General features: G+C 40.9%; 1 protein-coding gene across 2 annotated transcripts in view; it reads right to left on the bottom strand.

Moving 5' to 3' along the window:
• tln2a (talin 2a) overlaps positions 1-27,884 on the bottom strand; it is a 51,866-nt gene that overhangs the window by 9,243 nt on the left and 14,739 nt on the right. For both annotated transcript variants that reach the window (XM_034116993.1, XM_034116992.1), the window contains exons 16-47: positions 27,284-27,382; positions 26,429-26,596; positions 25,487-25,621; positions 25,040-25,199; positions 22,372-22,538; positions 19,135-19,263; positions 18,160-18,273; positions 17,829-17,942; positions 17,228-17,362; positions 16,709-16,837; positions 16,422-16,524; positions 15,360-15,568; positions 13,383-13,502; positions 12,713-12,910; positions 12,246-12,385; positions 11,474-11,567; positions 11,240-11,329; positions 11,004-11,126; positions 10,738-10,881; positions 10,087-10,248; positions 9,698-9,838; positions 9,343-9,524; positions 8,019-8,151; positions 7,456-7,557; positions 6,738-6,908; positions 6,409-6,555; positions 4,445-4,546; positions 4,197-4,316; positions 3,463-3,609; positions 2,186-2,352; positions 1,095-1,278; positions 802-927 (exon numbers count right to left, since the gene is read on the bottom strand). In XM_034116993.1, coding sequence (XP_033972884.1) covers positions 802-927; positions 1,095-1,278; positions 2,186-2,352; positions 3,463-3,609; positions 4,197-4,316; positions 4,445-4,546; positions 6,409-6,555; positions 6,738-6,908; positions 7,456-7,557; positions 8,019-8,151; positions 9,343-9,524; positions 9,698-9,838; positions 10,087-10,248; positions 10,738-10,881; positions 11,004-11,126; positions 11,240-11,329; positions 11,474-11,567; positions 12,246-12,385; positions 12,713-12,910; positions 13,383-13,502; positions 15,360-15,568; positions 16,422-16,524; positions 16,709-16,837; positions 17,228-17,362; positions 17,829-17,942; positions 18,160-18,273; positions 19,135-19,263; positions 22,372-22,538; positions 25,040-25,199; positions 25,487-25,621; positions 26,429-26,596; positions 27,284-27,382 — 4,455 coding nt within the window. The remainder of the gene's footprint in view (positions 1-801; positions 928-1,094; positions 1,279-2,185; positions 2,353-3,462; positions 3,610-4,196; positions 4,317-4,444; positions 4,547-6,408; positions 6,556-6,737; positions 6,909-7,455; positions 7,558-8,018; positions 8,152-9,342; positions 9,525-9,697; positions 9,839-10,086; positions 10,249-10,737; positions 10,882-11,003; positions 11,127-11,239; positions 11,330-11,473; positions 11,568-12,245; positions 12,386-12,712; positions 12,911-13,382; positions 13,503-15,359; positions 15,569-16,421; positions 16,525-16,708; positions 16,838-17,227; positions 17,363-17,828; positions 17,943-18,159; positions 18,274-19,134; positions 19,264-22,371; positions 22,539-25,039; positions 25,200-25,486; positions 25,622-26,428; positions 26,597-27,283; positions 27,383-27,884) is intronic.

The raw sequence follows: 27,884 nt of genomic DNA on the forward strand, positions 1-27,884 counted from the left end.
CCCTGCAGTACCCCAACGTACCCCAAGGGGTCCGCGTACCCCCATTTGAGAATCACTGGCCTATTCCTATGGGGTGTACTCCATCAAACTCACAGACAGGGGGCGCACTTCACCCATGAAGGAAAGCCCATATTCCCAACATTGAAGCTACAATATTTCAAATGGTTTTACAAGGTTTGTTTTAACTTCAGGTGCTAAAATTGCATGTGATTCAGGTGTTGATCATCTGAACGACTCCATGTCACACTGAGCTGCCACAGACTGTGAAACTGACTGTTTTCAACAAAAAAATATTTCACAGTTTGAGGTGATAATGAGCAGAGAGAGAATTGGTGGATTATGCGGTGATGGAAATTACAATGAATATGTGTTGAAGCCAAGGATCCAGGTGATTTATCTTGGGATACAAATATCCCAGTTTCCTGTTACTCAGAACATACATTTCCCAGCTATTGGATTAGTGAGACCAAGTCTTCAGTTAACATATGTGAACAGGTTTCATAATGACAGGAGGGGGGGCTGTGGCTGATTAATGTTCCAGCCCGAGGAGGAGGAGGAGGAGGATGAATTCTATGCATACATACAGAACAAGGCTCTGTGTGACTATTTTATTAGAATTCAGGATTTGTTGACCTTTTCCATATAACGAAATGAAAAAGAAGACAATAATCATCAGTGGCAAAAAGGAAAATAAAAGTAATTGTTGCCCCTAACACAAAAAAATTCAAACAACTTATTTCTTTATGGGATTTTAGACATAATAGGATTTTTTTTACATAGTTTAAGGACCGGCAGACTCACCTTGGCCGCGCCCTTCAGCTGGTACATCGATGGATCGTCTGCTGCCTTGCCCGCGGCACACTTGGTGGCACTAATGAGCTCCGCCAGCGCCTTGGCCACATCTTTGACAGCATTTATCAGAACCACCTAGAGAAAGGAAACACAGATAAAGAACAATTCATAACAACACAGTCCAGGAAACAGACACAACTCTGAAATGATATTGCCTTTCACGGCTCATTGTTTTCATATCTCTGATAACAGGCGTGGTGAATGAAAGAGAAACAGAGGGAAGAGAAACAAGATCTGCTGACCTGTGTCTCAGGGTCATCAGCGCCAATACTGGCAGCTCCCAGCTTCACCACATCTGTGAGCTGGGTGATGGTTTTGGCAGAAGACTTGGCGGCCTGAGCCAGCCTGTCCTGACCTGAAGCCGCGCCGGACACTAGCATCTTCGTGTCCTCCACGAGAGCCTTGGCCGTCTTCAAAATGTTTTCCCTGAGAGAGAAGAGGAGGAGGCAGGACATGAAGGAAGAGAGGAAGACAAGTGTTTTTCTTTGAATGACTGAAGCCCTGATGTTGGCCTTTTGCTCCTGCTGAAATACAATTGTCAATGTGCCTGAATCACAGTCATCAAAATGATAGCACATCTCTTTTCATAACAAAGACATCAAAGCTGGTGCAAACACAAGGAGGATAGTAAAGAGCATGGCAAAAGTCAAGTCCGTTATTTCTAGAAATTGACAAGAGAAATTGTAGGAAGCTGCTGCAGCTTCTTCTTGATTTCTGAGTGAGCTGCGTGACATCATTTGAGATATAAAGTGATTCCCTTTCATCGTGGCCCAGCAGGGCTTCTCTATATCTTGCTTTCATGATTCTTGAGTGAGGTACAGTAGAGTTTCACTAACAATTATCTGTAAGGATAGAAGTTAATCATTTTTGGTCATAGCTACATGTTATCTGCCAAGTCCTGTTAGATATGCATCCCTTTGAACTACTTTTGTTAAAATGATCATTCCTACTAAACTGTCAGGCACTGGATTAAAGAACCTTTTACTAAATATTGGCACAACAATGTGGAAATTAATGGGATATAAAAATGTTTCAGACTTTCCTTTTTTGCACCATGGGAATCCTGATTCCAAGGGGAGTCTTTAGTCTAAGACTAACATATGCAACACTTCCTCAATCTTTCAAACCCTGAGGGTAATTTGTAGTTTCTGACTCCAGAGACCTCCGGCCCTCCGTTCACCAGATACTATGTCATTCTGTCAGTTTCAGATGAAAGATAGGCAGAGGGAACATCTTGGTCCTCCACTCAAAGCTTGTACTTGTAGACTTACTGATGCCTTGAACAATTAGTATTAGTTTAGAGAGACAAATCTGGTCCTTTTCCAGCTCTAACCTGTGGTCAGCGAAGGACTCGTCATCCTCTGCGTTGAGTGTGCCGGCGGAGGCGAACATGATGGTGGTGTCCAGATCGGCGATGATGCCCGATACTGCGCTGGCGGCTGTGATGCAGGCCTGGGTGCCTTTGTTTCCTGCCTGGAGGGCGGAGAGCACCAAGGACACCTGAGGACACACACAGACAACACACCCTATAATCAGACAGGTGAGGAAGCGCAGGTATTTTGACCTCAGGCCGAGAGCACATTTTACAAACAGTTTGGACAGCAGCTGGATCAGAGTTATTTTATTTTGTACACAACTATTTTGTTAAGTAGTATTACTACCTTGTTCATTCAGAGTAGAGGTTATATTGTAGGCACCACACTGCAATAGATTTTGACGAACACTTCCACTTTGCATTGTTTATGCTATGCGTCTCCTTGAAACATGATACATAATGCATTCAACTGAGAAAGCCGAAACATGAGCCGCGAGGGGATATACAAAAATGTGCTGTGACAGCAAAATGCCATGTTGGTGTAGAGCAATGCACAACATCAGTCACTCCGTGAAATGAGTACGTGTCAAACTGCGTTCGACTGCATTTGTTTCCTCACAGATGCCAGAGAGGAGAATTGATTAGCTTATGTTTCCGGACCTTTGCTGCTAAAAAATAAATATAAAAGACATGACACTGAAACTTCTACAAGAAATAAATAGGTTAGGAGAAGGTTGACATGCTACAGAGACAACCCTGTTCTTGTCGTTATAAATTGCTTTATAAATTAAATGGTCATCATTTCAGTTTAGTATCTAAAGAATACTGGATAATCCCCACTACAAATATCTCTAGAGGAATTTGTTTACATTCACGGGTCACAGAGGTACGATGTTCCTGGACTGCTTGGGTTTGTTCGCTGCAACACTTTACCATGAATTATTAAAACAGTCCACAGAGTAATGTATTTGCCAAGGACTATGCATCAAACAGTCAGACTTTGAAGCTAAAGCATGCCAAAAGCAAATGGATTTTTCCAAAATGCATTAATTCAGGAGGGGTGAGCCAACGCACGATAGCACTACTAACCCTGTTATACTGTTGATACCATGACAGGACATCCCTTGGTGAGAAATATTCCTTTAGTATTTCAGTAAATACAATTAAGATAGGATATATATATTAGGGAAACTTAGATAATCAATATAGGATCAAAATAAACTAATAACACATTACCTGACAACTTAGTGCATTTCTCAATCAAACTGATTATATCTTTTAATGACAGGTAATACCTTCTCTGTGACTGCGCGGGCGCACTCGATGAGCTCTCGTTTGGTGAAGCCGTCGGAGGGAGTCATCTGCAGAGATCCTGCCTTCTGGATCAGGAAGATGCAGCCGTGTCCGAGCTCCTGCACTCGGTTCTTGATCTGGAAACCGATCTGAATAAAAAAAGAGAACACGGTACAATAAACAAATACTGAGCATTATCTTTATGCAAATATAAGAACTTCAGTTTGTACGAGACAAAGTAGATGAAAATGACATTTGTACTGTAAATGGTTTTACAGGAGATGTGTCTCAGATCTGGGTTTCTAAAGGAAGATAGATTTGATACTTTTTAAAGACTTTTTTAATGACCTTGCTAACAGAGGGTGTATTTAACAAAAACGTATGTGTTTAGTTGGTTCTGCTATCCTGTTGTGTGTGACATAAACACGAGAGGAATTAAGTAAATTACAATACAATTATAATAGATATCACCAATTATTGAATGATTTAAATTTGTCAAATTATGTCAAAAAATACATTTATATAATACATCCTGAGCATTTGTCAGTCCTTTAAAAGAATGATTTAAGACAGTGTAATACAAATGTAGGCCCAATTTTTAGATGAATGAATTCAATGCGGATTAAAGCTGTTTAATTTTTACACAAGTTTTACACGTTCTCTTCATAGTTTTTTTTACATGCATGCCAGTTTTTACTGTTAAATCGTATTATGGGGACACACAGATGATGCTCACCTCCTGTGGCTCAGCTGCGTAAGCGGCCAGTCGGCCCTGGACGGCCAGCTGACTGTAGTCCACGGTCACCTGAGAGGCCAGGCCCCCCAGCTCGTCTGGACATGTGACTGATTTGGTCATCTGAGGGATAAACACACACTCACAGTTATAACAAACAAACTGAAACACACACATGATAATATAATCACAAGTCACAGTCACATTTGCAAAACAGTCCAACAATGTAAACAATTATTCTGAAGGCTTACCATTTCCTGAGCAGTGACAGCAATAGCCTTCGAGTGTCTCACCATACTGGTCTGGTAATCTACGAAAGAGCCCTCGGGTTCAGGCGGTGTACCTTCATCCAGCTGAGGAGAGACACACACAAACAACAAACAGTTCAAATGAAATTACATTTTTTCATTTAACGCATGATTGGTTTGTCCTTCACAAAAGGTACAACCATCTTCAAACATAGAACACATAAATCATTCAGCTCTGAAATTGCAGTGACGTTCAAAATCGAATCTACCCTTCAATTATAATCATTCTACCAGGTGCGCAGGCAAACCAACATTAATTACATTTTACATTCAAATAAACACTCAGAATGAATGATAAGCACTCATTATAAATTATCCACCAAATCCAGTCTGTAATTACAGATTTAAAATAGCATCAGCTAGAAAAAAATATTAGATCATCAGTTTGCAGTGCAAACATTAGCTTTCTAGCATTTCTGCTAAATTAGACAGGGCACATGATGTGTGCTTAACCCGCGGAGTGAGATACAACACCCAAGAATCTGGACTAAGCGACCAACAGTTCATCAGAAAGCCTTTAAATCACTATTGCAGAGAGTGACCATAATGTCAATGGATTATCTAAGTTGATTATCTCCTTCTTAATCAACTACTGACATGCACAGGCACAAAACAATCATCATGTAAATCCAAAATGAAACATTCCCATTCATTATTCATGACGTCCCAAACAAAGGTGATGCTGTTCCCTGGTGACACACACCTAAGGAACTCAAACTACAAACCCTGCAATAAGTCTTTGTAAGAAACACGAGGAGGGATGTAATTAGCTGATGCTATATCTCTGTACTTTTGCTCTACATCAGGGGTGTCAAACTCAATTTCATCTCGGGCCACATTAGCATCATGGTTGCACTCAAAGGGCCAGTTTTATATACCGGTACATACAAAAAATACATATATAAATATTTAATAAAATAATGTATTATATTACATTATTGCCGTCTGCATTGGATTATTATTGGATAGGGTAATAACTTAATAAGTCTCTTCTGTGAGAATGTTACAAAATGATTTTTTTTTTAAAAGTCAGATTCTGAGAAAAAAATGAATATTTTGAAGAAAAAAAGTCAAATTCTAAGAAAAAATGAATATTTTGAAGAAAAAAAGTCAAATTCAGAGAAAAAAGGCATATTTTGAGATGCATTGTGGGACATGTAGTTTATGGGCAACGTGCTTCTGTAAATCGGCATGTAACCTTATAATAAACATATTATATTCTTTGCAAGCTCTTGTGGGGCCACATAAAAGGAAGTCACGGGCTGGATTTGTCGGCAGTCAGTTTCTCTCCGCTTCTATGGCTGGTGATTGTCATTATTATGTTAAACTGTAACTTTTTATGGTTCCAGACATCAATCAAAACATTACACACAGGAACAGGAAATCATAAGTAAAAGAATAAGAAAAAAGGTCAATCTTAATTAGAAAATGACAATCCCTTTCCTGTCAGCTTTCTTTAACTCCCCATTACCTTTAAACCAATGTATTCCCCTTTTCTCTCCACAGTATTTAGGCTGTTTCCATTGTGATTCTTGCCAAAACAAGATATCGTTTTGCTTAGCAATTCTACCAGCAATTCAGATTATGCTGAAATGCTAATGCGATATGTAAATGCAGGTAACCTCTGTCCTCTCTTCATTTCAGTAATTGGTGCAGCGAGAGGAGGAAAAGGAAAACCAGAAAATTAAGTGTGGGCTTTTCTGCTTGTTCTCCTGCTAGAGGGCGAGAGGATGGAGGACATGGCTGTCTGTAGTTGCTCTTGAATATTATTTAAAGAACCCGAGTGTGAATTAATTCTATAAATCCCAATCTTCGTATCCAGGCAATACTAAACCTATACTCTGGTATGTGCTTTAAACTCAAGCAGCAATTATCCTGTGAGACACAGCGTGCCCTGCAGCGCTCACCTTGGCCATGGCCTCCGCGATGGAGTCCACCATTCCTCCCACCATTCCCCCTTCACTGGCAGCCTCGTTCAGCGTCACCATGATATCATCCACCGCCTCCGTCATGAGCTGCGCTGCCTCCGCTATGGCATCGTGGGTATGGGAAGCCTGTGAAGTGTGACACAAGGCACAGGACACTTGTCAATTATTTATTAATAGTGCAAATATACTGCACCAAAATCCTGAGGAAAATTACTTGTTTGTGGAAAGATACTTGGCATAAACCTGATCTTTTTATACTGAAATGTCTGCATAATCCCTCCAGGGGTGCACAAACAAAATAGTTATACCTTTGGGTTTCCTCCGCCCTCCTTGGCAGCGTAGAGCATCTGCAGGGCGGACTCAGCCAGGGTCTTAGTTTGGTCCAGGAAAGTCATCTGTTGCTGGTGGTCCCTCAGCTTGGATGTGACCCCCACAGAGGCCCTGATCAGCGGGTCAAAGTAACGAGCCAGCTGGGTCACCTGAGGCAAAGGGGGAACGTTGTTAATGAGTAATGTGACAATTCCTTCTGAATTAACACCATCAATGATCATTTATAGAGAGTGAGAACATTGAGATATAGCTACTGTTTGAATAAAATACATTGAATATGAAAATACACTACACCATTGCATAAGCTGTAATTTGCAGATTGTTGTAATATAATGTACAATGAGCAAATTGTTACCATCTTATATAAATACTATTTGTATGTGTATTGGTTTATTGCACATTTTTATTCTTATGTTTATATAAATATTTTCATTGTATTATTCATTCTAAAAAAGAGCAACGGTCATTAAACCAAAATTCCCCCTGAGATAAATAAAGAATTCTGATTGTGAAACAGTAGGCAAAACATATATAAAATAGTATAATAAAACAGTAAGATATTATTGCTTAATAGATCATTCTCACACAATAGTCATTTTTTTCTTGATATCTGACTCAACCCATTAAAAAAGTATGAATGTGTAGCTCCGCAGCTGCAGTATGGAAGTAAGGTAATTAACTCCCTGCCCTATATACCTTATGTCCTAGTTGGGAAGCTTCGCCTCTGGCAGCAGTGGAAACGGGGTCAATTAAGTAGCCAATTTCTTGCACCGTGGACGTCAGCTGCTCTTGTAGTGCCTGAAGAGAGGGGGAAAAAAGAAATTGGTTTGTATCTTGCTTTTTAATGGAAGACAGAGGTTGATCCAAATGAGTCAGCTGCTGAGAAACACCAGCAGGGAGATATAAAGTACAGATACTTGCCCCAAACCACTCAAGCTTTTTATTGTGAGCTTAGACTCTGCATAAGGCAACACAACTTTTCTAAAAGATACTAAATCCTTTATTTTTGTCAAATGAGGCGCTTGTGACCTAGAATGGGCAGAAATGTAATTAAAGCCACCAATAAAAGATCCATAATTTAAAAGCGAGACAGAAATAGCAACATGAGGACTCAAACTGAAAACAAAATGGGCTATAATGATAACCAACCAGCCAGCAAAGGATGAACAAATTGAGAGACATGCAAACAGAGAAAGATAGAGAAAGATACAGGAAGTCGTCTGTGGAAGATGTCAAGTTATTTTCTGATCGTTGCTTACCTCCAGTGAGATGTCGTCCCTGCTGGCTAAGTTCTGGCTGACTGCTGCGAGGGAAGCCTGCTCAATGTCCCGGATACATTTGTTGATGTTATCAATGGACGAGTCGCACTCCCGCTGGCCTGGGGCCTTGTCCCTGAGAATAAAACGGGTACAGGAAAAGAAGAGAAACAGAAATAAATAAAATGGTTGATGCATGAATGAGAAAGAGGTTGAAGGATGATGTATTGGGGGGAAATAAGACAGAAAGGACATATCGGAGGACAGGAAGAGAGAGAGAATAAGTGTTAACATAACTGAGATTTATTAAAAACATGGACGGGTTTCAGGATGTCTATTTAACATATTCTCTTCTGGCTCCCTCATCTCATTGCTGCTCGAGTCACAGAGCTGAAATGTGGCCTGTAGGGTGTTGTCACAACTCAAGCTGGGCAGCCAAATGAGCTTTGAAGCCTCCGAGTGGTGTGAGGCTCCGGCCACATGGGCAGAATAACTTTAGTTAAACATCCATTTTAATGCATAGCGGCACACTGAAGGTAAAAACTAAAATAAAGCCTCACCTACTGTATGCAAGTAATGAGACTCAACAAGTTGGGAGGTTGAACCTTTCCTTGATGTAGTCCAATCCTATTAGTGTTCTTTGGTAGACTCATACAACTCAATTTGCAGGGTGACTATGATAAAGGCATCAGAATTTGAGTTGCTAAGCTGCCATGTGAATGCGAAAGTGCAGATGATCTAAGCCAAGCAGCAACCTTAAAACTCAGTGGGTTTGACACTGGGAATTTGTTCCTCATGGGCATCAGTTTTGTTCTGACCAAGGTCTGGTACCAAAGGTGTGAAAGAGGAGATTACAAATTAAAGCTGAGGAGGAATAAGAACAACCATTTGTCACGCCTTGGTACAGAATTTGGGCATCCTTTGTCTGGGACACTGAGCTAGTCTCTCAGGCGTTTTATATGACAATGTAAGAATACTTGAATGAATCAAAACTTAAATTATAATTTCTACCTTGAATGATCCCCTATGTGAAGCCAGTGATAACTACATCACTGCAGGGAAACAGAGAAGAGTTGTGTAGAGAGAGGGTAAGGGTTTAAAATGATGATGTTTCAGTAACTTCATGACTACAGGAAGTCACTGCCATCAGCTGAGAAATAGTCCGTCACACATTCACTTGTGTACAGATGTTTGTGCTAAGCTAACCGGCTGTAAGCACATCCTTAATTTGTACTGACATTGTAGTGGTAACAATAATGTTAAGTATTTCTCTAAGGTTTGACCTTCTGACACGATATTTAGTCACAAGACATTTTCTCTCACTGACCTTATGGCTGTGATGAGAGCCTTGATGGAGTCGGACACGGTGCGGGAGTGACCGGCCAGAACAGACCAAGTGGGCGGGTCTTTGGGGTTGATAACTAATAAGCGTGCAGTCTTGAGGAGATAGGTGGAGCTGTCAAGCATGGAGCGTGCTGATTGGAGGATGGGCTCCTGTGCATCAAAGCCCTACAGAAAAACAAAGTGAACTTTAGCAAGAATATAGAGAAGTAGTAGTATGTATTGCATTATCCTGTATTTATTTTCAGCCTATTCCACTATTTGTATAACACAATTTATCTAAAAATGAATCCATTAGCTGTGCATGAATACTTCAAACTGTAATGTTCACATGGCCGTACCTCGTTGCTGATTTGAGCTGGGATGCTGGCAAACTCTGGATTTGAAGCAAACGTTGTCAGGTTTTCAACAGCCTCGATTAGTGGAGCCGTAGCGAATCGACACTTTCCCCTGTTCTCATCAGAGAAATCTCCATCTAAAGCCTGCACAGTGAGGGAGATAAAACATACAAGTGCAACAAATCTGATTGAATTCCAGTGCCTATCAAGTTGTTTTACCCAAGAGATGAGAATTAAACAAATCATTGACAGCAGTTTGACAGAAATTATCTGTGGGGAAAAAATATGAGCCTCCTACTTCACAATGTACATTATCGACACAGCTAAACCCACTTTGGGAGCCAATTAGGGACAGAGTTAACATTTGATAAGACTGCCAAAATAATTCCTACCTTGATGGTTTTGACCAAGTTGGCAGTGCTGTTGGCAACCTCCTTGGCAGACTGCACAAAGTGCCTCTTGGCGACGGGGTTGGTCGTCCTGGAGGACGCCAGGCGGCAGGCGTTGCACAGTGCCGAGGTGTGCTTAGCAACAATAGTGGCTGAAGAGAGCACCTGCCATATAATAAAACACCAACATGTCAAATAAGAGCTAGATTTTTTTATATCATACAAAGCCTGTTGAAAGTCCAGCACTTGTACAGTACCACCGCAGTTTGGATGTGCTTAAGGGTATTTGCCACTTTACTATTATGCACCTGCTGTTCTGGTATAGACTGCTGAGCCTGAAGTGACTCATGAGAGAACGCTGGTGGAGGGATATAATTAGGCCATTGGTCTCCATTAAAAGAATGTTATTGAAGAAAATAGAGGTGATAACGAGGTAAATATTGGATTTTCAGCCCACCTGCTGCGAAGGCGTTTGGCTTCACAGTCAGACACTTCTGCAACAGGTACTTTCATAGAATATACAATTTGGGGGGCTATAAAAAGATTTTCAGCTACAATACTAACAAGAGAAAATCTATTATAGTGCCAGTTTTTGTGTGTGTGTGCAGGAAACTGAAAAATGCTGCATAAAGAGAACAATGCAAGTGCCTGTACCTGTGATGGACTGCTGCCTGGGTCCACAAGATTCTGACAGGCCATCTGGATTGCCTGGTTGGCCTTGGCAAACTGGATGGGATCAACCAATCCCTGGTGCCCTGCCTGACTGTTGGGATCAGACACACCCACCAGGTAGGAGGCCTGTGAGGTAAAAAAACAAACTCCTTTCATCAGCAAGCACCAGCACTGCCAATGCCAACAAGAAAAGGCAATATGATTTAAAAGCTCCTGTGGTGGGAGAGCGGTTTCTCCTCATTGTGTACCTGTCCCGCAGCTTCAGTGAGCCCACACAGGGCTCTTGAGGCTGATCCTACACAGTCTCCAAACGACAGCACATCTCCAGTCTTGCAGTTCTGAGAAATACCTGCCATGGACTCTCCCAGGACCTGAACAGAACAAATGAGCGGCAGAACAAAGAGATTCATGTTTAGGATGCTAAGCTCTGTGTGTGCACGGTGCTCGGTGTTTGATCACTGGGCTGTTTGATTTGCAGACCTACCTTGGAGTTCTCCATCACACTCTCGATGCAGTCGAAGTAAGAGAGGTCACTGACCGGCTCGCTGGGATTGTCCAGCATTCCTCTAACAGCCTGGGAGAGGAAGCCACATCAGAGAGTTAGAAAACACTACTCATACTCAGATGGAACATGCTAAATAAACCTAGATTAGAACTCATTAAATCAGTCCTTTGTTGATAGGGTTGTGTATTGTCCCTGTTGTAAAGTTGTGTTTACCTCCAGCTCTCTCAGGGCGTTGTCACACTCGTTCTGGCCGGGAGCCTGCTGTGTACACAGCGTGATCAGCTGGTTGATGCTGTCAGTCACTGCCCTGAAAACAAACCAACAAGCAGACAAATTCAGTCCCGAGTCATTGAATGTGACCGGGAATAAGTGTTTTTGGATATATAGGATTTGACATGTGTGGTTTACTGTAGGTGTCAACCAAATCAAACCAAACAGCTAAAACAATAAATAAAATTACTATCTACTTAAAGGTAGGGTAGGTAAGTTTGAGAAACCGGCTCGAGATACACTTTTTGTTATATTCCATGGAATGCTCTTAACATCCCGATAGCAATTAATATCTTAAGTGCTTTGACAAAAAATCCATACAAATATGTCATCTGTGGAAGCCGTAGTACTGTAAAAAGTACGACCAATTATTTTAGCCGGCCCGGCTAAAATAACTGGATGGCCTACCTGCCTGTCAGCCTTCCATCTGTGCACAAACTTATCTCGTGCACTCATTGGTCATGTGCGCGTTCGTGTGTGTTGGAGGAGGGGCTCTGTAAGGAAGTGGCAGATTTTCTCCGGTTGTGTATTTTCAAATTCTAGCGATCTCGAGCCGGTTTCTCAAACTTACCTACCCTACCTTTAATGGACAAGCCTTATAATGTTAGGGAAAACCCAGCTGTGTATTCTTTCATCACATTGTCAATATACTGTCAATGAGTGTGTAACGGTATTATTGAGTGTATGTACGTGTGTATGCGGCTAGTTGTTTTACCTTGCAGCAGCAGCTAGCAGGTTCTTTGCGTTAGCCGCTGCTGGGTCTACAGACAGACTCTTAGCTGCCAGCAGCAGCTTGCTGGAAGCCATGGAGATGTTCTTCAGGTTACCAATCACCTGCACCTGGTCGTCCTTTTTCTACAAAGACACATCACATTAATACACCATTAAATACACATAAACATGTGCAAATATATTCCAATAATCTAAAATCCTTTTTTTTTGACCACATGCAGGTCTGAGTGGTAATTTGTGAATTGATATACATTTCAGAGAGACTTTTACAGGATGTGTATTTTGTAAATTGTGTCATTTTAATATTTTCATTATGCATGCTTCTTATGTAACATTAAGCTGTCTTTGGCTCCTTTCTGCTGTAACAATGTACATTTCCCCTCTGTGGGACTAATAAAGGTATTCTGATTCTGATTTTATAGTCCTTTCAAAACCACCAACAGGACCGACCTGAGTGTGCCCGGCCATCTCTATCCCAGCATCCAGGAACTCATCAAAGTCTTCGCTGAACTTGCCAGACGCCACGGCCAGCTGGCTGCTGGAGCCTCTGGAGGCGTGCACCACATCTCCTGCCGACTGGTTGAGCTCTGCCGCCGTGTAGCTCAGCCCGCTCTGGGCCGACTGAAAGGTCCTGGAGGCTGGAGGGATCTGAACGGAGGACAAAGAGAAGTTCAGGATAAATGAAAGATACTTAACTGTAGTTAAAAGAATAACAAAACAAGTATGGATGCAACAGCAATCACAATGACAGAGCATTGTGTATATGGTGGACAAACACAAATTAACAATTCATAAAATACCATATCTAAGTCCCATTCAATGTTTACAATAATGCTGTTTAAAACATTTGATGTGACTGAAAGTTGTATGCTTGGTTAAACACTTTCCCTTTTTGTCGACTATAATCATTTAGTAATCTCTTCCTGCTGTGCCATACGCTCTTGGAAATAGCAAACAATTGTGAAATAATGCCTGAATCTTTTCTTTTGAGCAGTCAGTTTTGCTTTTAACATCTACGTATCATTAGTCTCGATACATTCCTCACTGTGTGGCAGTTAAAGACACACACATGATGCTAATTTTGGTGGCAGAGGCCTGCTGAGTCACAGATTAAACTCACAGTTTCAATGAGCAGCTTCTTGCTGGCCTCTCCGATGCTCTTGAGAGCCATGTCTACATCCTTCTGGCCTGGCAGACAGTTGACGCAGTTATTCAGGGAGTGAGACACAGCCTTGGCCACCTGGAACAAACAGAGGGGTGACAGTAGACTGGGTTGGATGGTGTAATCTGAACACACACAATCTGAATGTATAATGCTGATGAGCAAGGCAGTACTGCAGAAAACAGATATCCACTCTTTTCTTCTTTGTTTAAGAAACATCAACAAATGTGTGTGTATGGAGGGGGGTTTATGTGTGTATCCTTTTGCCAACAAATCACAACTGGAGTCACATCACAGAGGCTAAAACAGAAGCGCATGACAACAGTTGAAGCAAATAGGAGGCACAGGCTTCTTAACTTAATCTTACATAAGTAGTATTTCATAAGGGTGCTGTGTCAAGATGAAACAAAAACAGCCTCATTTCTGTTTGCTCTCGCTTTTTAGAAAATAGAAAATACGTGGCGGACCAGACATAAATAACCAAAATACTTTGCCTATAAATATGCCACCAGGTTTATTATACGAGTCCCCTGCTGTATTTGACAGGTGTTCACTTTCATGTATTTATAAGCAGATGGAGACTTTCATCTGGCTCAGATTTTGTACATAACAACATTTTTAGTTCATAACAACATTTTTAGTTCAAAGTATTGAGTGATGGAGGCCAAAATAACTGACTTTACTTTAATGTTGATCAATCATTTCCATGTATAACACAGACAATTCAATAAATTATGTAAACATTTTCAGTTAATTAAAAAACAGTCTGATTCAGTCCAAATACAATATCATACTAGAGTTCTGATTAAAGTGAAGTGTGTCGTTAATTAAATTAAGCAACTTGTATAACACAACATAGTGAAAAATATGACCTGAATTACAGACTGGCTGAAGGACATGATGAGGTTAGATTTAGTGAAGAATGACAGATCAATAACAAGTGAATCATTGCTTGTATACCACACTGTCATGGACTCACAAGTTTTCGAATACATTTGAGTTTTTGACAACCTGCATTCTGTCTTTGCAATGATATTTGATTGCGTTTGCTTCAGGGCACAAGCACTATAGAAATAAATAAAAGACAGAGCCTTCCAGCCTGTTTCAAACCTGCAGACCAGACTCTAGGGTTCCCGCCTTCAGGTTCCTCGGCACACACATTGCTGAAGATCTATCCTGTTCTATCAACACCACAACATCTGTGAAAAAGGCCCAGCAGCGACTCCACTTCCTGAGGATCCTCAGGAAAAACAACCTGGAGGAGAAGCTTCTGGTGTCTTTCTACCGCTGCTCCATAGAGAGTGTGCTGGCATATTGCCTAACCACGTGGTGTGCCAGCTGCTCAGAAAAGGACAGGAAAGCCCTTCGGAGGGTCATCAACACAGCCCAGAAGGTCATCGGCTGCTCACTGCCTTCTCTGGAGGAACTCTTCAGCCAACCTCAACAGAGCATAATTGCATTCTCTTGACACCCTGGACACTTCCTGTTTGCTCTTCTGCCCCCGGGTAGACGCTACAGGTCAATTAAATCAAGGACAAACCGACTGAAAAACAGTTTCTACCCCAGAGCCATACGAGAACTGAACACCGTCAAGCGCTGAACTAGCACACACACAGTAACAATTTGCAACTGCACTACTTTTTAATAGTTTTATTAATTTATTAACTGATCGACATCTGAGATGCCAAATATCATCCCTGTGTTTTTTATATTGTAAACTGTATTTAAATGATGTGCGGGCATGTATGCATGTTGGTATGGATGTGTGAGCATATGTTTATGTGTGTATATGTTTATATAGATATATATTTGTTCGTATTATGTGGAAATGCACTGCGAGGATTGCTTTTTCAAATTTGTTGTACCTTGTGCGATGACAATAAAGGAATTCTATTCTATCTATTCTATACCTGCGTTGATCCTGAACCATCTCACCTGTGCCAGCCTTTGCTGACTCTCAGCGTCTCCGGGGGAAATGAGCGCCTGCTTGGCTTCATGAATGAGAAGCGCCGAGCCCTCCATAACATCCTGAGCAGAGTCCAGCATGGCGGCCGCAGCATGAGGGTCTGAGGTGGAGGCAGCGACGCCCCGGGCCGCCTGGGCGAGGGTCCTCAGGGCCTGAGCCGTCTCCCTGGCTGCTACTCCTGCACATTGGATCAGAGGAAACAGAGAGTTCAGATGTGAAAGCAACAACTATGATCAGAACGTATCTCAGAGATCATAGATCATGTTGTGATGAGATAATGTCATTAACAAATACTCATTTCAAAATCTCTTAAAAACTAACATTTTATCTGCGTGTAGGGGATTTTCTCTGACGGTACAAATGCGTCGCAACAAGAAAATGAGACAAACAATAATTTGGTTCAAGAGGCCGTTTGCCTCGAAGGCAGGAATCAAGATTTGACATTTCATTTACAACACATCAGTGGGATGGGATACAACAAATGGAATTAAGATAAATGATATGCAGCACTTAACAAGATTACTTAATAAACATAAAGCATGTTCCAGGCGATAAGAGCTTTCTAATCAGGATCTATTTGCTGTAGTTCAACCAATGACACTAAAGGTGTGATGACAAGTCTTTGAAAAAAGATTTTACAACTCATGAGAACAAAAATAGCAAGGTTTGGTACGTTTAAAAAGTATCTTACCCTACTGCATCACACAAAGCAGCCTGTATGTAGAGCACTAGGTGATCTCAGTGCAACAGACTGTATTTTAATTAATTGGATTAATTGGTAATTGGATTACTCAATCATATTTAGAGTCATGTGAACATGAGAAAGAAGATTGGTGAACAGTGTGTACTATGATAGTATGAAAAGAATAATATCAATTCTGAAAACTGTTTGTCGCAGAGAAGCAGATGAAGCGCATCATATGACCTAAATATCAAGAAATATGTTTATCTGAAAACAAGATTATATTGACCTTTGCTCCTTGGTAGATGTTTACTTATTGCCAAAGAATCAGTATGTCAGCAGTACCAACCTGTGTAGTGTTCATTTCCTTGAGCAGCACAGGTGAGCAGCTGAGCCATGGAGGACCCCACCGACTTAGAGGTGCTGCCCAGATCCTGAGCACACTTCTCCAACTAAAGCAGAGGACAATGTGAATGTAAGCAATTCAATATCATGCCGCGTCACAAAACTGTTAGACCCTGCTTCAGGAGTGAGTGCTGGTGGTCAATATCTTTTGTATAACTGGATTGAACGCAATGCAATGTCGGGTTGGAAGATTGAATCAACGTTACAGGTCTATTAAACAACGTCTCTTACTGATTCTCCAGGCAGTGGCTTCAGTTGGGCGTTCATGGCCGCCTGCATGGCGTCCTGCAGCTCGCTCCTCAGGGTCTGGATGGCAGTGAGCGCAGAGTCGATCTCCATGGGGCCGCACGCTTCATGAGCCTAGATTTGTAATAAAGGAAGTCACTCACAATTGTGTACTAACATGGGTTACTACTTGTGTTTTGCAAAGAGTGATCCTTTAAAAATATATATATTTTGTTGTACTTTTCAGCTAGTTTTAAATGCAAATCTCAGGTACAGAAAACATACACTTGAGGAAATTGCATTGAACTACAGGTAAACTGATGTGACTTACAAAGCTTTTAGTACAGCAATATATACACTTCAGTGCATGTGATATGGACTAGGCGTTAAATACAATTGCATTTTGATAATACCTTTGCCCATGGAACGACACATAGTATCTCTGGAATGATGTATTTGCATGTCAAATACAGTGACTTCCAGCATGCACTAACAGCCCTTTATGCCTGTGTGTCTGTGCTCTACCTTCTGTGCAGACGTCCTCAGCTCAGCCAGGCAAGTGGCCAGGTTCTTGGCACACTGACCCAGTTGCATTGCTGCAGCCTGATCCGTCACCGTGGGAACGGATGACTTGGCCGAGGTCACCATCTTACTACCAGGCTGCAGAGGGGAAAAGGAAAATAATACTTAAAATCTTCAATAAAAACTATATTTTTCCTTAGAGCATTTAGTAACAGCCTAAACAATAAAAAGTGGCTCTGAGCAACAGAGAGGAACAAAGGTTAAATTGTGTGTTGGTATTTGTGGAGACCCAACGCTCATCCATCAGCTGTAAAAGTGGGACTGGGGCTTTAAACACATGATCCCACCACACCGCTGCTCCTTTAACTGCCTGCTTACTCCAAAAAGAGGTTACAGGCCTATTTTCAAAGGATCCCCACATGACAGGAGCACTATTTTTACTCTGTGTAGCCTGGTTCCTAATCTAGGACTGAAACTACTTAAATTGAGTATGTGGACATAACGCTTTAACAAGCTCCTCTCCAGCAGAGGAGAGAAATGGTGATGCAATAGTGTATGTGTCTCTGTATGTGTGTGTATATGAGTGTGTAGGTGTGTACTGCACCTGTAAAAAGTTTTGGCTTGCAATGATGAGTGCCAGCTGTGCACTGCGGTCCTCTGGTTTGGCCTGACTGCCGCGCACCCCCTGGACAAGTTGGGGGATGTGGTCTGCGACTGCCTATTCAAAAACACACATGCAAATACACAGGCTTAATGTAAGTTCTGTCCAAAATAGAGAGTTTACAGTGCAGCTTAACATTTCTCTAAAATTATTTTATAGAAATCATAAAGCAAGCAATGTTCACAGTATGCACATAGAATTTTCTTTTCAAAGTCTTAATTTTAGTGGTAAAAATCAAGTAAACAAAACTTAAATGGCACTCTTCTGTCCTCACCTTGCAGCTCTGCACCAGCTGCTGGTGAGCAGACGTGTTCTTGTTGGAGGCGGCAGCGTTCTGAGCCGCAGCGATGGTCTGCGTGGCTGCAGCGGCTGCTTGCTTGGCAGCATTCTGAGGAATACAAAGACTCGTAAAATATTCCATATGTAAAAAACAAGGTTAAACAGTAAAGACTTCTAAAGTCACATTTGAGTTTTTCAATCTGGATGTTCAAAGAATCTCCTGTGGAGTTGATGCTATGATGGACTTACAAACAACTCCTGGTGTTTATCTACATGACTTTGTTTGAAAAAATTATTAAACAATGCAATGCTGCTCTGCTTTTTAGTGTATATACACAGCATAAAGCAAGTTCAATTTAAGTTCTTACACTTATTTCAAAATATATTTACAAAACTAATACATTAATTATTGTGTAGAACTAATATCATTAAGAAAAGTATTTGTAATGGCACACCATAAACTATAAAAATACAAGAGACTTGTCAAATGCCTTGAAATTCATCGAGTTGATATTTTAGTTTGAAGTCAAATTGAGTCAAACAACCCTGATCCACTTAATAAATGATTACTGCTGTTCCTATTTCAGGACCATTTACAATGAGTAACCTTAATCTGTCTAAAACCTTTACATATTGTTGAAAGACTTGCTGGTGAAATCAACATCTAAAGCTGGCTGAACTTTGGTGCCAAGTGGGGGCAACACTCAGTGCTTTATAGAGATGGTGACATTTAGGATTGGTCTTTTTTAAATGTCATGTCTTTTTACGCACATAAGACTGCATAAAATCCAGGCAATGAAAAAATAAGAAAAAGTGACAGTAGAAGTCATAAAGCAACAGGCTTATACAACGTCCCCACATCCTGCAGATACACACAAACAACCAGTTTTATTTTATATAAATTCAGCCCTCCTCTTCCTGAAGTAGCCATTTATTTAAGAGTGATACAATTCAAGACGGCATCACTGACCTCCAGTCTGTTGATGAGTTTCTTCTTGATGGCATTCTGAGCAGCAGCGTTGGTGGCCACTCGCAGACCCTCTGCAGCCTCCCTCAGTCTTTGCTGCTGGTCCTCATTCTCTGGGTACGCCGCCGCGCCCTGAGAACACACAGAGACACACACACGGATCAGCAAACACACAACAGGTGAGTAGGCCTGGAAAACAGCTGGTATAGAATCCACATTGTAGCATAAACAGATCATAAAGCCTTGATTTTTAACGCATTCTCCTTCCTGATAACATGCTAGCGCTCATTGCTACACACAGAAAAGTGATGCAGATTTAAATCTCAAACTGAGCTGCAGCTTGCCTCCATCACCTGTTTGTTGAAGGGTGAATGTCGAATTTATTTATATTAACAAGCAGCTCTTTTTATCTTTCTGTTTATGAATCCAGCGGTGCAAATTAACTGGGTTCAGTGGAGACCAATATCAATCAGCACCTCCGTGTCTCCTGCTGTTAGAGAGACAGACAGCTAAGCCGGCATCAATTAGGTTAATTAATTGGGAACCGGGTATATTCTACTGCAGCTACACAGAGAGGAGAGTGTCCGTGCTTTTTAAAGCTATGCCATTAAGGTAATTTGACAGATGTCACTATGAACAAGGGCGACAAACAGGAAAAGGCTTTCGGTGTTACTTTCTATTAATTTCGTGGGTGAAACATTTTGGTTTCATCCTTTGACTTTGCATTAATCACAGCAAAATGTGACTCAAATCATTGTCTGCAGCTGTCATTTGCCTGTTGGCAAGTGCTGACACCGATGTTCGAAACCAATTTGCATAATTATTTAAAAAGTGCTGATTTCAAGAGGAAGTAGCAAGATAGCACACTCAGTAATTCATAATGGGGAACTAGCCTTCAAAAAGCACGGTCTGTTGTACACTGATAAAATGCATGTACAATAAAGGGACTCGCTAAAACCTGACATGGGCTTTAAAAACAAAACAAGCACAAAAGGTTGGCTGTAAAACGTACAGACCAAAGATCAATCAGTTACCACGGAAACAACGGGCTTAAGTATAATTCTCCATAGATACAGATACGTGTACAGCTGTGACTGTGATAAATCTGGCATCAAACCAGCTGGAGGGCGTCATTTAATTGTCATGCTGGAAGTGGAGAGTTATTAATATCAGTGTGTGATTCTGCAGACAGATAATGAGACTGATGTGGAAAGTTAGCAGAGAAATGGCTTGGATAGAAGAAGAAGCTTGCCCTGTAGCAGTCGGGGAAGAAAGAGTTTGATGTCCCCGAACTCTTAATCATGTTATGATGGAAACCTTATGTGTGAACAGAACTGGAAGGGACATTTAAATGGATATTAATATTTTAACCTATCATTTTGTTTTGTTTGTCTCCATAGGCTTGTTTCTGGCAATACACAACCATTGCTATTTTATTATTAAACCAGAGGATTAAACGAGAATGAGCAAACATTTCCTTTGCTAAACGGGTTTGTTTAGTTCTTATTAATTAAAACTGTATCCATGTTAACACAATATATTTAATACGGTGCATTGGGCCGGCAAAATAATAGTTGTTTAATTATCACATCTTATTAATCGCTACAACTTAGAGTTCACAAACACAGTCATGTATATTTGAGATTAAAGAGAGTACACATTGTGGTTTAGCAAATTATCAAGGGATTTGAGCAACCCTAATATGAATTCTAAGACATTTATACTTTAGGAACAAAACCAAACTTTGCATTTAACCCAGGTTGGGAATGTTGCAAAGGCCACAAGAGTTGACCCATTTAAAAAACAAACTATCTTACTCAGTGTCTGAAAGGGATACCTGAGACATATCCCGCAGCTGCTCCAAAAAGAGTCAATAATTGAAGAACTAGAAATGCACTCCGAAAACGCAGACCTCCACTGAGGACAAGGGTGCATTCAAGTGCTCCTTAGACCGTTTATGTTATCGTTGTTTGTTCAACATGTGCTCATTAGTTTTAATTCGTAATGTCGAAAAAAAACAATAACGCTACAAAGAAGACGTGATGTATTTTATTGCTCAGAGCTTTTTATAACACGTTCAGAGCTGTGTCCTTGTTGTTCTGACTAGAGGGGGCCTGAATCTTCTCAGTCATGAAACAATTTGACCGTTTGATTTGACACCACATAAATGCAGTACAAATAACAAGAAAGTGATTAGCGATCCACTCTAAAACGATGTTAGTGGGTTCTTCCTTTGTCCATGCTGCTACATCTTTCCAGCAAGTTTCATAACGTTAAGGCTAGTCTTTTTTTTATGATCCTGCTGACGGTCAAAACAAGCAATAAATATAACCAACTTTTGGAGGTAATTGAACCACACAATGCGTTTTAACTGGATGACAACACTTTTTGTAATTCACAACTGGGACTAATCTTATTAGAAAGGGAAAAAGTGTTCAATGTCCGTGGATTGATGTGACCAGGTTTGCAGATGTGACATTACAGTCCAAAAACCATTGGGAAATGACCATGTTAAACCTTTTGAAACACACCTTGGAATTTGGGGTTTTCCAGAATAAAAAAAATCAGCCCATGCCACATTATTTTCTTTTATATCATAAAATGTAAAAAGGTCATTTTTCATCGATGAAACAACATCTTAGCAATACAAAGCAGAATGACTTCTTAAACTGTCATTCTTGGCCTTTTTCTTACACACACACACACACACACACATCACACACACACACACACACACACACACACACACACACACACACACACACACACACACACACACACACACACACAACACACACACACACACACACACACACACACACACACACCACACACCCACACACACACACACACACACCACACACACACACACACACACACACACACACACACACACACACACACACACACACACACACACACACACACACACACACACACACACACACACGTACGTCTGGTGCCTCTGGCCCAGCTCCTTTCCACTCTGCTGTCAGTGAAAAGGTCACCCTGTACGAGAGAATAAAACTCAGCCTTATAGATTTTTCATCTGGTCTTCAAAAAAAAAACACAGCTGTGATTAAAACCAAAACCTTTCCCTAAAGGATTCACCCAAAGATTTCTCTAAGTGGAAGATTGTGATGAATTATGCATGAACTTTTTTAATATACACTCAGTAAACTTACTTCTCTCTGTTGACAAAAGTTGAGATACTTATAAAATATATACGTATAAGCTTACCTTCGCTGCCTCTACCATCCTTGCGGTGGCGTCGGCGAGCAGTTTAGCAGCTGCCAGTAACTTCTTAGAGTTGTCCACGTCCACCTCTGCCTCAGCGTCAGACCTCATGGCGTTCACCAGGTCCGAGGTGGCCTGAGCCAAAACCCGCGCCTGACGCACCATCTCTCCTGAGACGGGATGAGAGAGGGCAGAGGTGGTGTGGAGGCGAGGGGAGGGCGGGGGGGAGAGAGATGAGAAATATTAGAGAGAAGTGGATTAATGGATGAGTCCTACTAATAAGAGATTGAGAGTGTTAACACTGTGGTTTAATGTAACTCCCTGGCTCCATCCTTTCTGAAAATCCTCCTGATTTAATTGTGATGAATAATTTGGACGGGAAAGGATACAAATGTTTGAACTACATAGATAAAAACAACTGTATTCTTATGCAGGTTGCGGATAATGATGCAATACGGCCAAATCTTAACAGAGCAGATACATATTTAAACAAACAGCATTGATGTATAATTTGACACCATTTCAGTTTGATTCGGTAAGACAAATTCAAGGCTTACTCGTTAAAAATACTCATAGTAAGTTCACTCACAGCAGGTCAGAAGATATAAACAAGCTTTTGAAGCGAAAATGTTTAATGTCAGCATAAAAAAAAAGAACCTTGAGGGAGAAAACATAATACAAAAGAAACGAAATTCTTGTGCGTCTGAATGTCTAGCACAAGTGTACTTCGCTCCCTGATCAGGTGTGCATAACGCTGTAACACCTGCAGCTGACTTGTGAAGAGACAATTAAAAGCAACTGTTCAACCAGCCCTGGTGTTTTCGATTCCCTCTGAAAATATTCTTAGAATCAGACAAAAGAGAAAAGAGAGAAAGGAAAATGAAAGAACTGTTGTCGATATTCTCCCTGGCAAAGCAGGCCTGGCCATGAATGCATGAAATGATTTGCCAACACTCCACTACAAAAGGATTTACTCTGTTTTTACTGAAGGTGAGACATAACCTGACATATTTGACACCGGTTCAAAGGCGGTATTTGCCAGATAGCTGCACGTATTCAGGCCACAGCCGAGAAAACAGCAATTCCCCTTGTCCATCAAACCCATCAGTTCGTCTAAGCTGACCGCTAACCCGGGACATTCTCTGTGAATCTCTTTCAATCCACCTGTCTTTCTCTGCTGTCAGTCTTGTAAACATCACTGTCAGCTTTTTCTCTGTGGCTTCCCCAGTGCTGACAGCAGTCCATTTACACCCACATCATGCCATTCTCTCTGAGGAGAAGACGGGATAAGGCACAGACACACAGTAAGACTCAGAAAGCCCAAACTTTAAAGCTGTGGAAAGCAAGTTTTCTGGCTGAACTTTGTGTGCTTTTTCATTACCCATATAAAACCAGATATTTGGCTAAAAAAGGATCCAATATGCTTCATTTGACTCAATTTCAAAAGCATGACAGAAGCCAAAATGTTGCCATGCTCATTTGAAAAATCTTTAAATGGGTTGCACTTTCAAGTTTTGTTCACGAAATCTGTAAAATGCAACTACAGTATGACGAAACACTTGAGAGAAAAGAGAGCTTGCATTTGAAACAAAAAACACTGCAATCAATACTGAGCTCTGCCTCCAAACCATCAGCTACCTTTCATTTTGTATTCATAGTTCCTTGATTTCTACCCAAGTTATCAATATTTCTATAAAAGCATTTGATCCTTTCTTCTTATCCTTTTTTTTGCTCGCAAAATTGTATTATCAACAAGATTAAGAGTCTTCAGCGCTTCAAGGGGCTGTGTGGGCTGTACTTAGGCAAAGCAGCGATTTGAGCTAAATGCTAACATCAGCATGCTAACATGCTCACAATTACAATGCTAACATGCTAAAAACAGGTAGATGTATAAATGGGTATAATTTCAGATATGTTCACTGAATTAGTGTAGCATATTAGCATGCTGACATCTGGTAATTAGTACTTACATAACACGCCAACCTGAGGCTGACGATATTCAATCTGGCCATAAATGAGGTGTTTGACAAATTCAATTTATGAGCTGATCATTGCTCTGGATAAAAAGATAAGGGAGATTTACCCTGGGGGGGGACACAACTATGTGTAGCAAATTTTAATCGCAATCCAGCCATTAGTTGCCTAGTCATTTCAAGCTTAAAATGTCAGCCTCATGGTGGCGCTAGCGGAAGAGTCAGAGGCTCACCAATATCATTAGGCGTCATCCTCTTGTCACCATGAATGTCTGTAAAACATGTCATGGGAATCCATACAACAGTTGTGGAGACATTTCAGTCCAGAGTGGTGGACTGACTGATGAAAGACATTGCCATCACTAGAGCCATGCGGCTAGTGTGGCTAATAAAAAGTTAAATCTCACTGAAAGTAGCTGGCTCTGATTTTTACCTTCCTGCTAGGGACAGCTTAAAAGCTTTTCAAATCAAAAATGCATCTTCATTTCAAGGGCAATTATTGACCTGTTTTTTAACCTTAAGTGCCAGTAATAACTGAATAATCATACAAAATTGCTTCATTTCAACATATTTCAGTCTTGTTAGTGTTACTGTTAAATAACATTGAGTATATTGGAAAAAGGCCCGTAAATGGCTGAATGTTAATGAACAAATTGAATTTATTATCTCAGCTTTGCAGTATCCTCTTTTGGACTCACCTGCGTCTCCCATGGAGCTGAAGATGTTCTCAGTGACGGTCATGATGGTGTCCGTGGCCTGATCGTAGCGCCCGATTGGCTCTCCCCTGGCGGTGTACTGGCGAACATGCTGCAGGAGATCTCCCAGCGCCTGACTCACCACGCTGGCCGCTGCGCTCACCTTCAACACAGGAGAAGCACATCATTAACGTTAGTGCTGCGCTCCTTAAGCTGCATTATGCCCTGCTTCTTATTCGATGAGGCTGGGGAGAAGCACACTGGATTCATTATCCTCATTGCTTCTTAAGCCGGGTGCTAAACTGGTACACAAACTGCATTGAATAAATACATTTTAAAAAGCTTGAGGATCATTATTCTAGGAAACCAGTCAACTCATGTGTTCCGTATCAAATCTTTTGAGACGAAACAAACAATTATACATAAATGGATATTTTAAATCATGCTGACCTGTTTGAGGAGCTCGCCATCTTCTGTGGCTGAGAGGCAGGCCTGGACGCAGCTTTCCACCGAGCGATCCACCAGCTTCCCCGCTTCGATTAACTGCTCCTGGCAAACCGGTGAACTGATGGTGGGACTCACCACCTACAACAAGGATAAGGAAGCGTAAACAATTCTAATGGTGAAGCAGGTGAGGACAAAGTAAACAAATATTTTCCATCTCCATTTATATTTCATGCAAAAAAGAGAAAAACATGGCATTATATAGTCGTGCAAAAGTTATGAATATGTGAAAAATCAAACATGTTTCTCCAGTTTACACGTCTAAATGGTACAGGTAATCTCCTTCATACATTCCGACTACAACTACTGGTTAACAGTATTAACATTTCACAGACAGCAGAGGAAACAGAAAAGTAAAGAACAATTTGAAAGCGATTCAGCAGATGGTTCTCATCACAGGATCATGCAGAAAGGTGAGGATTTGTTTAGTAAATGCAACAATTCATATTTGGAGCCAGGAGGGCTTTTAAACTAATTAGAGGCATGTGGATTGTTAAATAAAAGATGTGCAAATATGATGCTGGCGTAGGGTATTTAACAGTGCCTTGTTGATTCATGATATAATCATGCACCAAAAGCTGTGGATAAATTAGAGGTTATTTATTTATTACAGAAATCTCTATTTACCAAACCGTGCTGCACGGTCTACTTATTAGAGAAGATAAATCAACAAATGGGGAGGTGTTGTCATGCATGCACAACAGGTTCCCAAGTGACACCACTGCAAAGTTGGGAAACATCACACCACCAACATAAATAAACATGAACATCTACTAAATTAACTTTTTTGCAAAAAGAGTGCATGTCACACAAATACTGATATGATAATTTAGCACAATGACTCTCACATTTCAAGATGAAATCTGAGAGTCTAACAGATGTCTGTACCTTGGCACAAGCCACCAGCTGGGAGGTGGACAGCGCACACTGAGTGGCAGCAGCTATGACCCGGTTCTGGAGCACGGCGTCGTCCGCTACCTGTGCCACGTTCTTGGCCTTCAGCACCATCATGGCTGCAGCGTTGGCCACTGCTTTGGCCAGATTCATCAGGATGTCCTACAACAACGGGTTTCAAAGAAGAAATAAGAAAAAAACTCTCATCAGTAAGATATACATGTCTGTCCTTAGACATATTTATCCCTTTCTAATAAACAAATGATATGACAAGTGAAGAGAAAGGTTATCAATTTGAGCTCTGTGTCTGTGACAAAGGATTGTGTCTGTAGTTGTGCATAATTGCGCTAAAAAAGAGGGGATGGAAAATGAAATGACATCTAAGTGCAATCTAATTTCTTTTTAGCAGGAAAAGCGATGCTCTTTTTCTTATTGTATATTATATATTTGTAAAAGGGAACCATCAAGAATATAAAAAAAACACTTTCTCCTACTGCGCATACAGTACATACAACACATCATTACTATACACTACTGAAATACACTGTGTGCGTGGTGACAGGCAGGCTGTAAGAAAGGTTGTGTTGATCTGATCTATGTATAACCTCGGCAAACATTGCATTACAATAACAATCGTGGTTCAGCCAAGTATGAGCTACATGAAAGAAAAACACAGGCCTGACAGCTAGAATAGCATTCAATTCAAACTAAAAACATAATATCCTCTCTGTATTCCCCTGGATACAATGTGTTTTTGATTAACAGAGTTCCAGAGGAGTGAGTTTTCTTTAGATATTACACAGACGGTGATGGTGATGATGATAAATGGATTGGGGGGGGGGGGGTTACCTGGAACCTCTCGTCCATCTCGTTCTCTCCAATCTGGCGCAGGAGGTCTCCGCTGGCCTGGCCGATGCTGCCGGCTGCTGTCAGCACAGTCTGTCTGGGCTGCAAACACACACACACACACACACAGAGAAAACCATCAGGATGTGAAGCTGCATTTGGACGCCTGGTTGGAAACGGCATCATCTTGCATCTTGAAATATAGCTTCCAAGTAACCTCTAATGTGTTTAACTGTGCTGCATGCAAATCATTGCCACTATAGTGATGCACCTTGATATTGATTTTAACACAAAGACATGTATCATATTGCTAGTTTACTGCAATAACACACAACAGCACCATATCTGCTGGTAACACTTATATTGTGGTAGTCTGTCTGGAGACTAAGGTGTTGAAAGAAATGTGCAGAGTCGATACAAACACAAATAATAATAATAATAATAATAATAATAATATACCTTATAATAAACAAATCAACCTTTGAAAAAGATGTGCATAATCATCTATTGGCATGCAGGAGACAGGCTGCGTTCCAGCTTCTACTTGAATGTATATACAGTGTTGACTGGCTTTATGAATGATTAAATTATGTATTCTCTGATA

The sequence above is a fragment of the Trematomus bernacchii genome, unplaced genomic scaffold (assembly GCF_902827165.1).
Source record: "Trematomus bernacchii unplaced genomic scaffold, fTreBer1.1, whole genome shotgun sequence".
Lineage (NCBI taxonomy): Eukaryota > Metazoa > Chordata > Actinopteri > Perciformes > Nototheniidae > Trematomus > Trematomus bernacchii.